At 38.8% G+C, this 12,993-nt stretch overlaps 1 protein-coding gene across 8 annotated transcripts in view; it reads right to left on the bottom strand.

Moving 5' to 3' along the window:
- The window catches only part of Znf148 (zinc finger protein 148), a 111,969-nt gene that overhangs the window by 45,184 nt on the left and 53,792 nt on the right, over positions 1-12,993 (bottom strand). For all 8 annotated transcript variants that reach the window (XM_021651533.2, XM_060370270.1, XM_060370269.1 and 5 more), the window contains one exon: positions 9,804-10,152. In XM_021651533.2, coding sequence (XP_021507208.1) covers positions 9,804-10,136 — 333 coding nt within the window. In that variant the 5' untranslated portion in view covers positions 10,137-10,152. The remainder of the gene's footprint in view (positions 1-9,803; positions 10,153-12,993) is intronic.

The raw sequence follows: 12,993 nt of genomic DNA, 5'->3' as shown, positions 1-12,993 counted from the left end.
GGTTTAAAACCTTCAATATTTCCTCAGTCTGCATTACTTTATTATCCTAAAATGGCATCAGATCCTCAATGTTACACGGAAAGACTTCTGAGGAATCACTCCACATGGCTGTAATCCTCATACCTGGGAAATGGAGGCAAGAGAAGCAAAGTTTCGAGGTCAACCTCAGTACACAGAAAGTCTGACACCAGTCTACCTGATACCCTGGACACAACAAAAGAGCAAGTAAGTAAGAGAGAAGGGGAGGAGAGGAGAGGGAGGCAAGGAGGTGAAAGGTACAGAAGAAGACAGAGACACCCAGAAAGCGAGAAAGACATAAACGAAGAAAACAGCCTTCTGGCAGACATTGTCTTACATTACAACACCCAAACTGCTACCAATGGGAAACTGACAGGAAATCTCTCCAGTTTAGTTTTCAAAAACTAAACAACAATCAGAAAAAAAAGTTTTTTTCATTCTTACATCACCTACAAAAAGTTCAACTCAGACAATAATACACAAAGTGCCATAGAACATGACAATTCCCAGACTTGACTAATCACCAGTAAAAGGAAGACTAAAATCACATTTCATTCCACTCACAACTAAAATGGCTACAGTTAAAAATCTAGTACATGACAAGACCAGATTCCAAGGACACAGACAATTTTTATAAATTACTAAACCAATCACAACTTCTCGCAAAAGCAGGGCACTTGCCAAGCTACAAACTGTACACTGAGGAAAATAGGCAAAAGCCATGAGTACAAATATGCACAAAAAGGCACATCCCAACAATGCTCACAGTTGGGGAGGAAGAAAGACGACTGGGGGCGGAAACCAGCCCCTTTGCTGGCAGGCACACAATCCACACTGAGCACGCCCACAGCCCACTCCAGAAACAGTCTGCAGGGTTAGAATAAACAGGTTCAGGAATGAGAACAACCTACTAAATGCATGACGTGGCTGTATTTCATACGCAACAAACAAAACCAGAGTACACAGTATGTTTGGTTCTATTTATGCCAAATCCAAACTCAAGCAGGCTAACAGATAAAGAGCATCAGGGTACCAGGAAGTTGGCAAGGGGCAGGGGTCTGTCTCAGGGTCCTAATGATTTCCTTGATGTACACACATGGGAGTTATTTAGGACTAAATTTATGAAACTTAAATTTATGAATTTAACAATTTACCCAACTTTCTTTATAAATGTTCTGAAATGTACAGAAAGTCTTATGCTGGACTGATACATGCACAAGCATTCCTTTTATTATTATTTCACTCAAACAACCTTAGCAATAACATGTGAAGTAAACAACAGCATACCATTTAATTGGCTATTAAAATAAAGCCGTTTTATATATGCAATGGCATGAGAATACATACAAAAATCAATTTAAATGTGATGATGAAATTATCATTTACATAACATAATATCTCTAAAGTATAGTATATAAAAGTAAATATATATATATATACATATATTTATTGTTTACAAACTAAGATTTTCTATGATATTAGATTAGAAGTCTAGGATACAGATTGGCAGTCTCTTTCGGATCAGAATTGGCAAATGATAAAAGCAAGGAGTCCCCACCCATCCATCCAGGCCCACTAGAGTGTGTGTGTGTGTGTGTGTGTGTGTGTGTATGTGTGTGTGTGTTTCTGGAGACCGAACCCTGGCCAGGACCCTGCACATCCTGGGGAAGCAATCTGTCACTGAGCTATCTAGAAGACTAGAAGAACTTCCACCTTTTGTGTGTTACTCTCGTCACAGCAGTTTAACTTTTGCGATAACTACGTGGTCCTATTTTAATAAACTCCATGCACAATAAACACCTCCTATCAAGTAAGGCTTCTTAGAGCTTGTGACTAAAATATTATGAAAAACCTGGAGCTGACAAATTGTTATTATCTAATCCACTTAACATGAGTTTAATTCTAAAAATTATATCCAGACCATGTTGAAGTAATATTTAAGTGTTAAAAAAAAAAAAAAACAACAACAACAAAAACATATCGCCAGGCATGGTGGTGCAACGCCTTTAATTCCAGCACTTGGGAGGCAGAGGCACGTGGATTTCTGTAAGATCAAGGCCAGCCTGATCTACAAAGCAAGTTCCAGGACTGCCAAGGCTACACAGAGAAACCCTGTCTCAAAAAGCCAGAACCAAAACAAACAAACAAACAAACAAAAAAAAAGAAAGAAAAGAACATTTCCTCTTGAAACATAGCCCTAAAGTCAAAAATCAACAGCCTACAAACATAACAAATTATTACTGAATCCCCTAAATAAATCTGAAAAAGATACTCAATTGTAACTAAGAACAGACTGTAACTTGCAAATGAGTCTGAAAAAACACATAAAATATAATTATATTTGCCTATGTCATCTTCTTTAAAAATAGGATTTCAGAAATCTTTAAGGTTGAAAAGCAAAAAGAAGACCTACTCAATGGTCAAATACATTTTGAGTTTCCAGACCCACCAGAAAACTTACTCAATCAAACAAAACACATTAAAGTATAGCTGTAATTCTATCCTATAGCACAGATATTTATAATTTAAGAATGTCACAGAGGGGGCTGGAGAGACAGTTAAGAGCACTGACTGCTTATTGAGAGGACCTGGGTTCAATTCCCAGCACTGACAAGGCAGCTCACAATTGTCTGCAACTCCTGTTTCAGGGGATCCGATACCCTCACACACACATACATGCAGTTAAAACACCAATGTACATAAAACAAACAAAAAACAAACAAACAAACAAAGGATGTCACACAAAGCCACTGAGAAGCTTCAGTAGGTAAAGGTGCCTGTCTCCAAGCCTGGTAACTGGAATTTGCTCCCACAACATGGTAGAGGGTAAAAACCAACTCCCACAAGTTGTCTTTTTGACCTTCACATTAAAAAAAAAAAAAAAAAAAAAAAAAAGCCACATAAATGCTGAAGTAAACCTTTCAGGAGTTGTATGTTCCTAAAATATTTTCTATATACCACTGTATGCCAAGAACATAAATTTTTAGATGGCTCCCAAGTTATAAAATATTTTCACTCAAGTGATACAGTCCAATAGTTTAGCAGAAGACAAAATGTACTGTTGTCAGTTATAATCTGCTCCAGTTTGAACACACAAACCACAGACCTTTCCACTTGACATGCTTGTCATCAACTAGGAAAGAGAAAGAGCATCCAAGTTTATGAGTTCTTAGCTCTTCTTTGATGCACTTGATAAGAATGAGAAGATAGATGACATCTTTTCTTCATAGTCTGAGATGAGCTGCAGAGCTTCTAACAAGGCGCTGTCTAGCGAGACAGGGGCAGTGATGGAGCAGCCTGAATGGACACCGTCCTGCTCAGACACTATGCAGCTGATAGGCATCTGCAGTGTGCCCAGTGAGGATAAAGAGTTCCCATTTTCCTTTACCATATTTTAACATAATTTAAATGTAACATATCAGAGAACAAAAGTCTGATGAGTAAACTATGTATTAAAAAGTTGGCCTCTGTTGATTCAGAGTACAAAATCAAAATAAATCCTGAGCACTGAGTTGCCACAAGTAAGAACTTTTAACTGTAACTTTCAATACAAACTAGAGAGAATTTACTAAGGGTACAGAACCTAAAATCATTCACAATATGAGACAAGTGTTAATTCAAAACTGACATGAGGTAATATGAAAAGGAGTTCTTTGTAATTACCAAGTGACTGAGCAAATGAAGAAAACCATTACCATTTTCAATACTGTTTTAAATTCACATTCTAGAAAAAATGTTGAGAACAGCCTGTTACTCCTAAGTCTATACACGTTGAGAAACAGGATCATACTGTTCTAGGTGAAACACCGTTTTCAATGAAAAACAATGCATACTTAAAATCCCAAGCCTTACTCCTTGCCACCAGTGGCAATATAAGACTAAGAAGGGGGGAAAAATCCCTCATGTCTTTATGTCCATTATAAAACAATGTTACATAAATCTCCAATTCTGACCATCTGTTTAATGACATGACCGATTTTTCAAATTCACTTATCACTGTCTTTGAGGAACAACAACTCAGTTTGGAAATCATACAAATGGAGCATCAAGCAGACATTTAAAAGAATAAAGAGCTGAGAAACATTCAACTGTGCTGATAAGGAGGAAAAACCCCTCACAAGCCTGTAAGTGAAATGCCTATGAAAACATAGACAGGAAAGCAAAACGTTAGGAGTGATCAAGGCAACAGCTATGAACAGGGAAGGACGGTCACTGTGGAGATAGCAGAACCTGTGTTCATACAACACCCAGTACTAATGTGTACTGCTTCCCACAGCAGCTTTCTCTGTACTAGCTAAAACTTGCGAGAAACAACCACAATGTCTTCTCAGTAACAGACTGTTCACCTGTGACCTACCTAGAAAAATGGATTACAGGGATCTCTGATTCACTTATATGTCAAGTGAAAAAGTCAATCTCAAAAGGTCATATATTGTTGATTTCACTAATAAAAACATCCTCAAAATGACCAAGTTACAGAGTGGAAACCATATTTGAGGTAGACAGAGGGTTAGGAATGGGGCAGGGATTGTCTCTTTTCTCTTCTGCTCTTCCCTGTCACCTACCCAAGAGCCTCTCAAGCTGTAAGCTGGGTATAGCATGGGAAGCCTACCCAACACAAGATGGCAAGGCTGGACTCAGGGAGTGTAGGTCAAGGGTAGTGTTTGCCAAAGGCTTGCCAAGGCTTTAGGTCATGAATGCACTTGCTAGCAAGCAAATAAATTTCTTAAAAGATGTATTTCAAGATGTCAGACATAGGCAGGGTAAAAAGGCTCTCCACAAGGAAGGGAAGCTCAGCAAGCACTGGTTGCAAACATATGGAACAGGCAGAGAAACCAAGAACTTCCAGGCAACTGTCAGAGTCAATAGAAAAAGCAACTACTTTTCTTTAGCCTTGTAATCAACTCAATTGGTACTTTAAACAATGCTATTTGCTACAGCATCCAAACAAAATGTGTCTAATTAAACAACACTGAAAACTACAGACAATGCTGGGGAAAATTAAAGAAAACCTAAAAAACTGTAGAGGTATACCATGTGATGAATTAGAAGCCACTACTGGTTAAATGTTGATTATAATAAAATCAATATCTAGAATCAATGTGATCCAAATAAAAACCTAGATGGCTCTAAACTAACACTGACTATGTACACGAAATATAAGGATATAAACTGTCCTAAAAGTCTTGCCAAAAACAAAACTGGAGGAATTACTCTATCTGACTTCAAACTTTATCATGGAGGACAGAGTTGAAACTTAACTCTGACTTAAAGATGGATACTAAGTCATCAAACAGAAAACAAAACTCAGGAGAGGCATACAAAAATGAACAAGAGAAGTACAGTGAATACATTTAATAGTAGCTTCATTTCTAATAATTAAAATAAGAAAATACACACAAAGAAGACAGTGAAAGTTTGGATATTAAAACAGAATATTAATCAATAAGGAAAACAATGAAGTACTAATACTCAATCAAGAGAGATAAATAATATGCCTCACAAACGCATCCACACATGACAGTTATATTTTATTCCATTACATGAAATTTCCAAGAAAGACAACAATAAACTATGATGAAAAACAAATCCTAACAATTCTGGAGGTAAATGACTAGGAAGAATTACAAGGCAACTTTCTAGAATAATGAAAATGTTTTATGTTCTGATGGACTGTGTATTACATAGATGTATGCAGCTGCCTGAACTGAAGATATAAGCTTTTCAGTTTAAATCTTTCTTCAATTAAAACAACTGCCTCTTCATTAAAAAACCTGGGTTGCCTCCTATAACCCAAGTATTAAGAATACAAAATGTAAAGGTAAGACCTAGAAAGTAAGCCTTAAACATAATGAGAACTGTCTTACAAGCAAAGAAATGCAAAGTAAGTTGACCATAATAAAAATCAAAGAGAAAGCTTTCAAAAGCTGAGATGTCAACAAGACTACTGCAGGCATAAATACAGCATGTACAAAAGAAACAAGAAGTGCCACTGTGGACCTGGTGAATTAATGTAGTCCAATATGCTTAAAATGAAATATGAGGAGAGTGTAGTAACCTGCTGTGAAAGAAGACTGACACAACTACTATTTTCATCCATGCAAGTAAGTGCATATTAGCTGTCCAGCAATGAGGACCCAATGACATCATTTTATTAAAGGAGTAAGAAGTTCTCATTTGAAAAAGATCGCTACAGAAACTAAAAAACAAAGACAGTTCAGGCTGCACCCTGTCCAATAAAAGTTACTACAGTCTATAGACTACTGGATACAAGTAACAGTAGAATCTAATGTTCACACTCAAGTGTCTCAAGGCACAATACAATCTGGCCATAAAGGACACCTTCACACAGCAATCAAATAGTATCTACTCTTTGACAATAGAGTTAAAAAACTAGAAATCAAGTAACAGCAAAAAACCAAAAGCTAGAAAATATCCTTCTATCAAATACCCAGAAATTAAACCATGCACTTCCAAATAATACATAGTTCAAAAAAATGAAAGCTGTAAGAAAAGAGAATGTAATTAAAACTCAACTAGTGATACAACTAAAGCACCGTTTAGAGAGAAACTTACAGTACTGGATACAGGTCAGACTAGAAGGCCTGAAATCAATAACCTAATTAAACTCAGCGCAAACATATGGAAAGAATAGGACCAGTGAGATGGCTCTGCCAGTAAAAGCACCTGCTACCTTACTGATGACCTGAGTTCAATCCCCAGGCCCACAGAATGAAAGAGAGTGAATTCCTCCAAGTTGCCATATAGTTATCTTCTTCAGCTACAAAGTTCAAGGCCAGCTTAGGCTACATGAGATCACACAAACAAACACACACAGACACAGACACACACACACACAAACATACACCCTATCACAGCAGAAATCAATGAACTGAAAATATAAATCAGGGGCAGGGGAGATGGTTCAGTGGTTTAGAACATGCTGAGTTCAACTCCCAGCACCCACATCAGATGACTCACAATCACCTATAACCCAAGCCTCAGTGGATTAGATTCCCTCTTCTGGTCTCCAAACCACCTACACTCACATACACATACCTCACCCACACATGCATGTACACATAATCAAAAATAAAATAAACTTTTAAGAAAAAGGAAAACTTCTGAGACTGATACTCTAACCAAGGACCATGCATAGATATAACTTAGAACCCCTGCACAGATATAGCCCATGGCAGCTCAGTATCCAAGTGAGTTCCCTAGGAAGGAGAACAGGGCCTGTCTCTGACATGAACTCAGTAGCTGGCTCTTTGATCACCTTCCCCTGAGTGGGGAGCAGCCTTACCAGGCCACAGAGGACAACAATGCAGCCAGACCTGATAGGCTAGGGTCAGAGGGAAGGGGTGGAGGACCTCCCCTATCAGTGGACTTGGGGAGGGGGATGGGAGGAGGTAGGGAAGGGAGGGTAGGATTGGGAGGGCCTGAGGGAGGGGGCTACAGCTGGGATACAAACTGAATAAACTGCAATTTATGAAAAAATAAATAATTTTAAAAAAGGAAAAGGAAATCAACAGAAAAAACAACAAAATAGTTTTCTTAAGATATCAATAAAATCAGTAAGTCACTTTGGGAGGGAGGTAACAGACACAGCAGTACTCAACAGATGAAGTGCCAGTTTTATACGACAGGGAAGCTCTAGAGACCTGCTATACAACACTGCAAATACAGTTTAACACTACTCAACTATAAGCTTGAGAATGGCAAAGGTGGTAACTAAGCAACAAAACATGAGCCTATAGCCAGGCTAAGAAAAAAGAAACTATTAACATCAAACAGTAAAGCAACTCCAGGTGCATTTAAAGAATAATAATAAAAACAAAAACAACTGCAAAAGGCTTTGTATCTGAATTTGGAAAATTTTGATGGAAATGACCAGTTTCTTGCAACATGCTGCCAAGACTCATAATAGAAGAAACAGATAATCTGAATAGGCCCACATCTATAAAAGAAAAACTGCCAAAGACTTTCTAAGTCTTCCAAAATAAAGGGCACTAGATCCTGGAGAATTCTAGCAGGTGTCTAAGAGGAAATGTATCAAATCTCTCCTATCTTTTCCAAAAGACAGGAAACAAAGACTAGTTCCTAACTCATTCTGAGGCAAGCAATAAAAAATACAACTAAACAATGATATTACAGGCAAAGAAAATTACAGACCACTCTTTCTCCTAAGTAAAAAATCAAAGTATTATCAAATCAAATCTAACAATGCGTGTAAGAATTCTACTGGGCTTGACTAAAGGCATGGGAAGCTGGCTCGTCTCTCAGGCGCCGATTCACGTACTCCGTTAGAAGCAGGTCTCTGCAACCGGGCTGGTACAAGCTGGTGCACACATGCATAACTGTAAACGGTTATCCAGTTACTCACACTAGGTTTCAACACCTGCATTACGGCAGAACATAGACAGAGCTGCTGCCTTCTAGAATCCACAACCTTATAAGAGAGATAGACCCTGAACAAGTCACCACAGTCTACTTAAGGGTTCAACCTGGAGTCCCTAGTGCAGAATGGTAAAGAAGATGCACTCACTATCTACGCTGGAAGACAGCGATGAGTTATGGCTAAAGTAAATATTCAGGCAGGATAGATGATGGTTCTCAAGCAAAGAAGAGTGCTGCACTGTAAGTAAAGAAGGGAAAAACCTCACCTAGTACCAGTGGTGGAAGAGCTAAGACTTGGAGCTATGGTTCTGGTTTTACTCATCACTGAGTGAAAGCAAAGTAGACTATTAGGCGTGGTGTCAGCAAGCCTATAAACACCAGTAATAGGGGAGGTAGAAAGCTGAAGCGGAAGCATTATCAAGGAGTTTAAGGCTAGCCTGGGCTACATAATAAGGATACAGGACAGCCAGAGCTATTTAACAAGATTCTTTGTTGAAACAAACAAAATATAAATAAATATAAAGGTGGGAAGAAACACATGAATTCAGTCTCTTAGTCTCTCCAGCACTAAGGAGGTAGAAGCAGGAGGATATCAGAAAATTTAAGGATGGCCTGGTCCACACAGCAAAAGTTAGGCCAATCTGGGCTACATAATGACAGCCTGCCACAAATAAACAAACATCAACCAAAAACAATCAAAAAGACAAAAAGAACACCTTGGGTGCTGAACCCTAATGTCAAGGACAGGGAAGAGTAAAGGGCTAAGACCGTTTCCAAAGACAGAAATCAACCAAATGTGTGCAAAGACACAATGGGGTATCCGGAGAAACGAAAGAAATAAGCGGCAGTGCATTCTTCGCACACAGGAAGCCCTAGGGCCAATCTGAACAACATGCAGTAAAGAGCAGGAAGGAGAAACACCCCCGGGTGTGCTCTTTCTCTAAATACGGTTAAGATTCAGGCTCCATGCTCTCTAAGAACCCATGCTGGGCAGGCAGCAGTGATCCCCGCACTCAGGAAGCAGAGGCAGCCAGATCTGTAAGTTCAACATCACCCTGGTCTGCACAGTGAGTTCCAGGACAGCCAGGACTACACAGAGAAACCCTGTCTCAAAAAATCAAAACAAACCAAATGCTAAACACAGTGTCTTTAAAAAGAAAACACTTAAAATCCAGTGCACACATGACCTTGACCACAAAATAAATGTTAGAAGGTAGATTTCTAAAATGAGACACAAAAACTTAATTCTGCCTTCCAAAAGTGGTAGCTGTTCACAGCTCACTCAGTCTATTAGAAGTGACGAACCTTTAAACTGCGATTTCTCTGGGGGCGTGTAGGATTACCTATCATTCCTACTTAGCTCCCCTCTTACAGTTAGTACTTACAGGGACATTAAGTGCGTACTGCAGCCCTTGAGGAAGCCGCTCGTGTGTCTCCATCTGTTCTTCGTCATTCTTCACTGTCTCCTCGTGCACCATGAGTTCATCGTGTGATATCATGTCCTGTTGCCTCATTTCAGTCTCTTGTAAAACTTCATCTGCAGCTAGGATCTCCTGGTGAGGCAAACTTCGATCTTGCAGTACTGACTCCTGCAGCTCTCCAGACACGGCGGACTGGCCAGACACTCCACCCATTACAACCATTGCCCTGGAAGACTGCATTTCGTCTATGCCGCCACATTTAAGAAACAATCCTTCCAGTTTGTCGTCAATGTTCATGCTTAAGTATAACTGCCTAGAAAGACCAAGTGTGGCAACAAAGCATAACAAATTAGTTCATATGTCTAACTTGGTAGTTTTTTTATTTCAAATTATAAAAGGTATATTCAAATAGAAAATTTTATCCATCTAATTCATGCAATTACCAAGACTGACTTCCAGAAGCTAAATAAGTAAAACAAGTTTTCATTTTGAAATTAAGGCATAATCTTAATCTATTTCATTACTAAAAATGAACTTTACACAAAACAGTTTAAAGGAAGTATTTGTAGCTTCAGTTCAAAACCTTTCAGATTTCAATATATTATAGTGTTACAAAATTTCAAACAATGAACTCAGTAAAATGTAACCTAACAGAGAACCCTACCAGGCAAACCACTAATGCAAACAAGGATGCCCATAAACCCTAGGAAAGGCAGTGCTGCTGCTGGCTTAGTACAGCGCTCAGCTAGCATGAATGAAAAGTCCTCAGCAGGAGTCCCAGCACCGTGTAAAATGGACATGGTGCACATGTGTGCCTAACAAGCCAGCCCAGTACCACAGAGGCAGGAAGCTGCAAGCTGAAGAACACTAGATTGCACCGAATGAACGTAACGTAACCCTCAGTCCCCAAGAGAAAGCTTGCAAGTGGTAAGAACACTGCGCTCTGGCTGCAGTGACCTCCTTTCTAACAACAGTGTTAAAGATCACCTTTGGTTTCATAATATAAATTGTACATTAAATGTACATTAAATTCCAATCACTACTAAAGTCCTTTACTAAAGATATCATCAAGGGAATGACTTTTTCTTAAATGAATACTTCATAGACCTTTATAAACAGCAGGATAAACAAAAGTCTGATTCAGACTCGCTTTTCTTGCCTTCCCAGGCACCAGATGTTATCAGTCTGGAAGATATATGACCAAAGAGCAACATATTTGATTTTACTTCTCAAAATCTTCACATAGCAAACAAACTCTTAATGGTCAACTGTTTTAGACATATTACCAAATAGCTGTTATCTTCACATTCTGTTTGACACATTTCTTAGAGAATAAGCTGTTTATTTTAAAACTAAATGTTTAAAGTTGATTATTTAAATTATTACTATTTAAAGTTGCTAAAAGTTGATTATTCTGGTCAAGTCTTTGGAAAGCCTTGTAAACTATTTATGCTGTTTCTAAACTACCTACTGTTTTCTCAAAGACTGTGAAAAACCCCCAACTTACAGGAATGTACACATACACAAGAGAGCCTTTAGTGCCTCTCCTGCTGTCACAAATAGCATTATTTAAATTTTTAAAAACTCTGGGCAGTGGTGGTGCATGCCTTTAATCCCAGCACTTAGGAGGCAAAGGCAGGCAGATTTCTAAGTTCAAGGACAGTCTGGTCTACAAAGTAAGTTCTAGGACAGCGGACAGCCATGGCTACGGAGAGAAACTATGTCTCTGGAAAAAAAACAAAACAAAAATTTGTGAATTTTAGAGAATATGGAAGACGTAAAAGAATTTTTTTTTTTTTTTTTTTTACAAAGTGGCTAAGGGGAAACTCAGTTTTTATATTTCACCAATAGAAAAGCATCCAGTTGACTCAATATACCATCCAGTCCGAAGTTTTCTTATAGGAGAGGATCTTAACTGCCACAGGTTGATCAACAACTAAAAATTACATTCCTGTACTTGTATCAACGGGGGAGGGGCAAATGAACGAAGTGATAAAATACAGCATCAAGTTGAAACAGTAAGAATGAAGGAAGCACTTGAGAGACAAGAGACGTTTGGGCTGGGGGAGCACCAAGTGTTTCAGAAAGGGTCTGAAACAGGAAATATCGTGCTCAAGACAGAGTGAATTAAAAATAAGGAGAAACAGTTCAAGTAGAAAATAGACCCAGCCTCTCCAAAAATCTTCGTGCAAACAATTATATGCAAAGATGAAAAGACTCTTCCTTCTCACCCATGGTTACTTACCCCTACAATTCTAAATTAAGCCAAATACTTAGACTTATATTGGGTGAATACAAATTGTGTTGAACACAGTTCCCTGCAGTATCAGAAAGCACCGTGGTGTCAATGATCACTGCTTAGACTGAAAATATCTAACAAAAGGAAAAATGTGTCCTCTTGACCTAGCACTTGGTTTGACTGTGAGCTGCTCCCCTGTGCCAAGGGGCTGATTTGTTAAAAGGTGGCGCCTCAATGGGGCAACATCTGGGGAGGTTCTAGATACCTTAATGCAGCAGGACCTAGCTGGAGGAGGCAGGTCATGGGGCTGGGTCTTTCGGGAACAGTATCTCTGTCTTTCTCTACTTCCTATCTTCAAAACATTCCTGTGTTGTTTTGCCCAGGACCATCATTTTTCCCTCCTTTTATATCCTTTTGTCAGGTCTATAAGTGGCCAAAAGTAACTGAGTGCTAGGGAGAAAGGCCTGTTTCTATGCACAGAATAGAGCACCTAAGATCTACACAGAGCAATGTTTACTGCAACTTTTCAAGGGAAAACCACAGCCCAAGCACTCAATGATGGGAGACTTTAACTCGCCCATCACACAACAGAATGCCTACTCCATTGAAGGGAACGAAATTAGCTGTCTATAATGGTTCCATAGGGGAGAAAAAAAAAAAAGAAAGGGAGATTTCATAGGTAGTAAGAAGAATTTTTAATGCATGCATTTTTAAAGAATAAATAACTCTGATCAATTGTTACCATGGAGATTTTTCTTCCTGTAAAGAAACAACAGTGAAAACTTTGGAAAAATGAACTAATACGGAATCCACTGGAAAAAAAGAAGACCTCCTCTTTCAAACTATGTGCCAGCTTTCTGTTTGGAGTTTTGTTCCGGGGCTAGGGACAGTGCAGCAGACCCCTGCTGCAGTGGC

This window comes from Meriones unguiculatus, chromosome 17, assembly GCF_030254825.1.
Source record: "Meriones unguiculatus strain TT.TT164.6M chromosome 17, Bangor_MerUng_6.1, whole genome shotgun sequence".
Lineage (NCBI taxonomy): Eukaryota > Metazoa > Chordata > Mammalia > Rodentia > Muridae > Meriones > Meriones unguiculatus.
The sequence above is the reverse complement of the archived record's forward strand: the minus strand, read 5'-3'. Positions and strand labels throughout refer to the sequence as shown.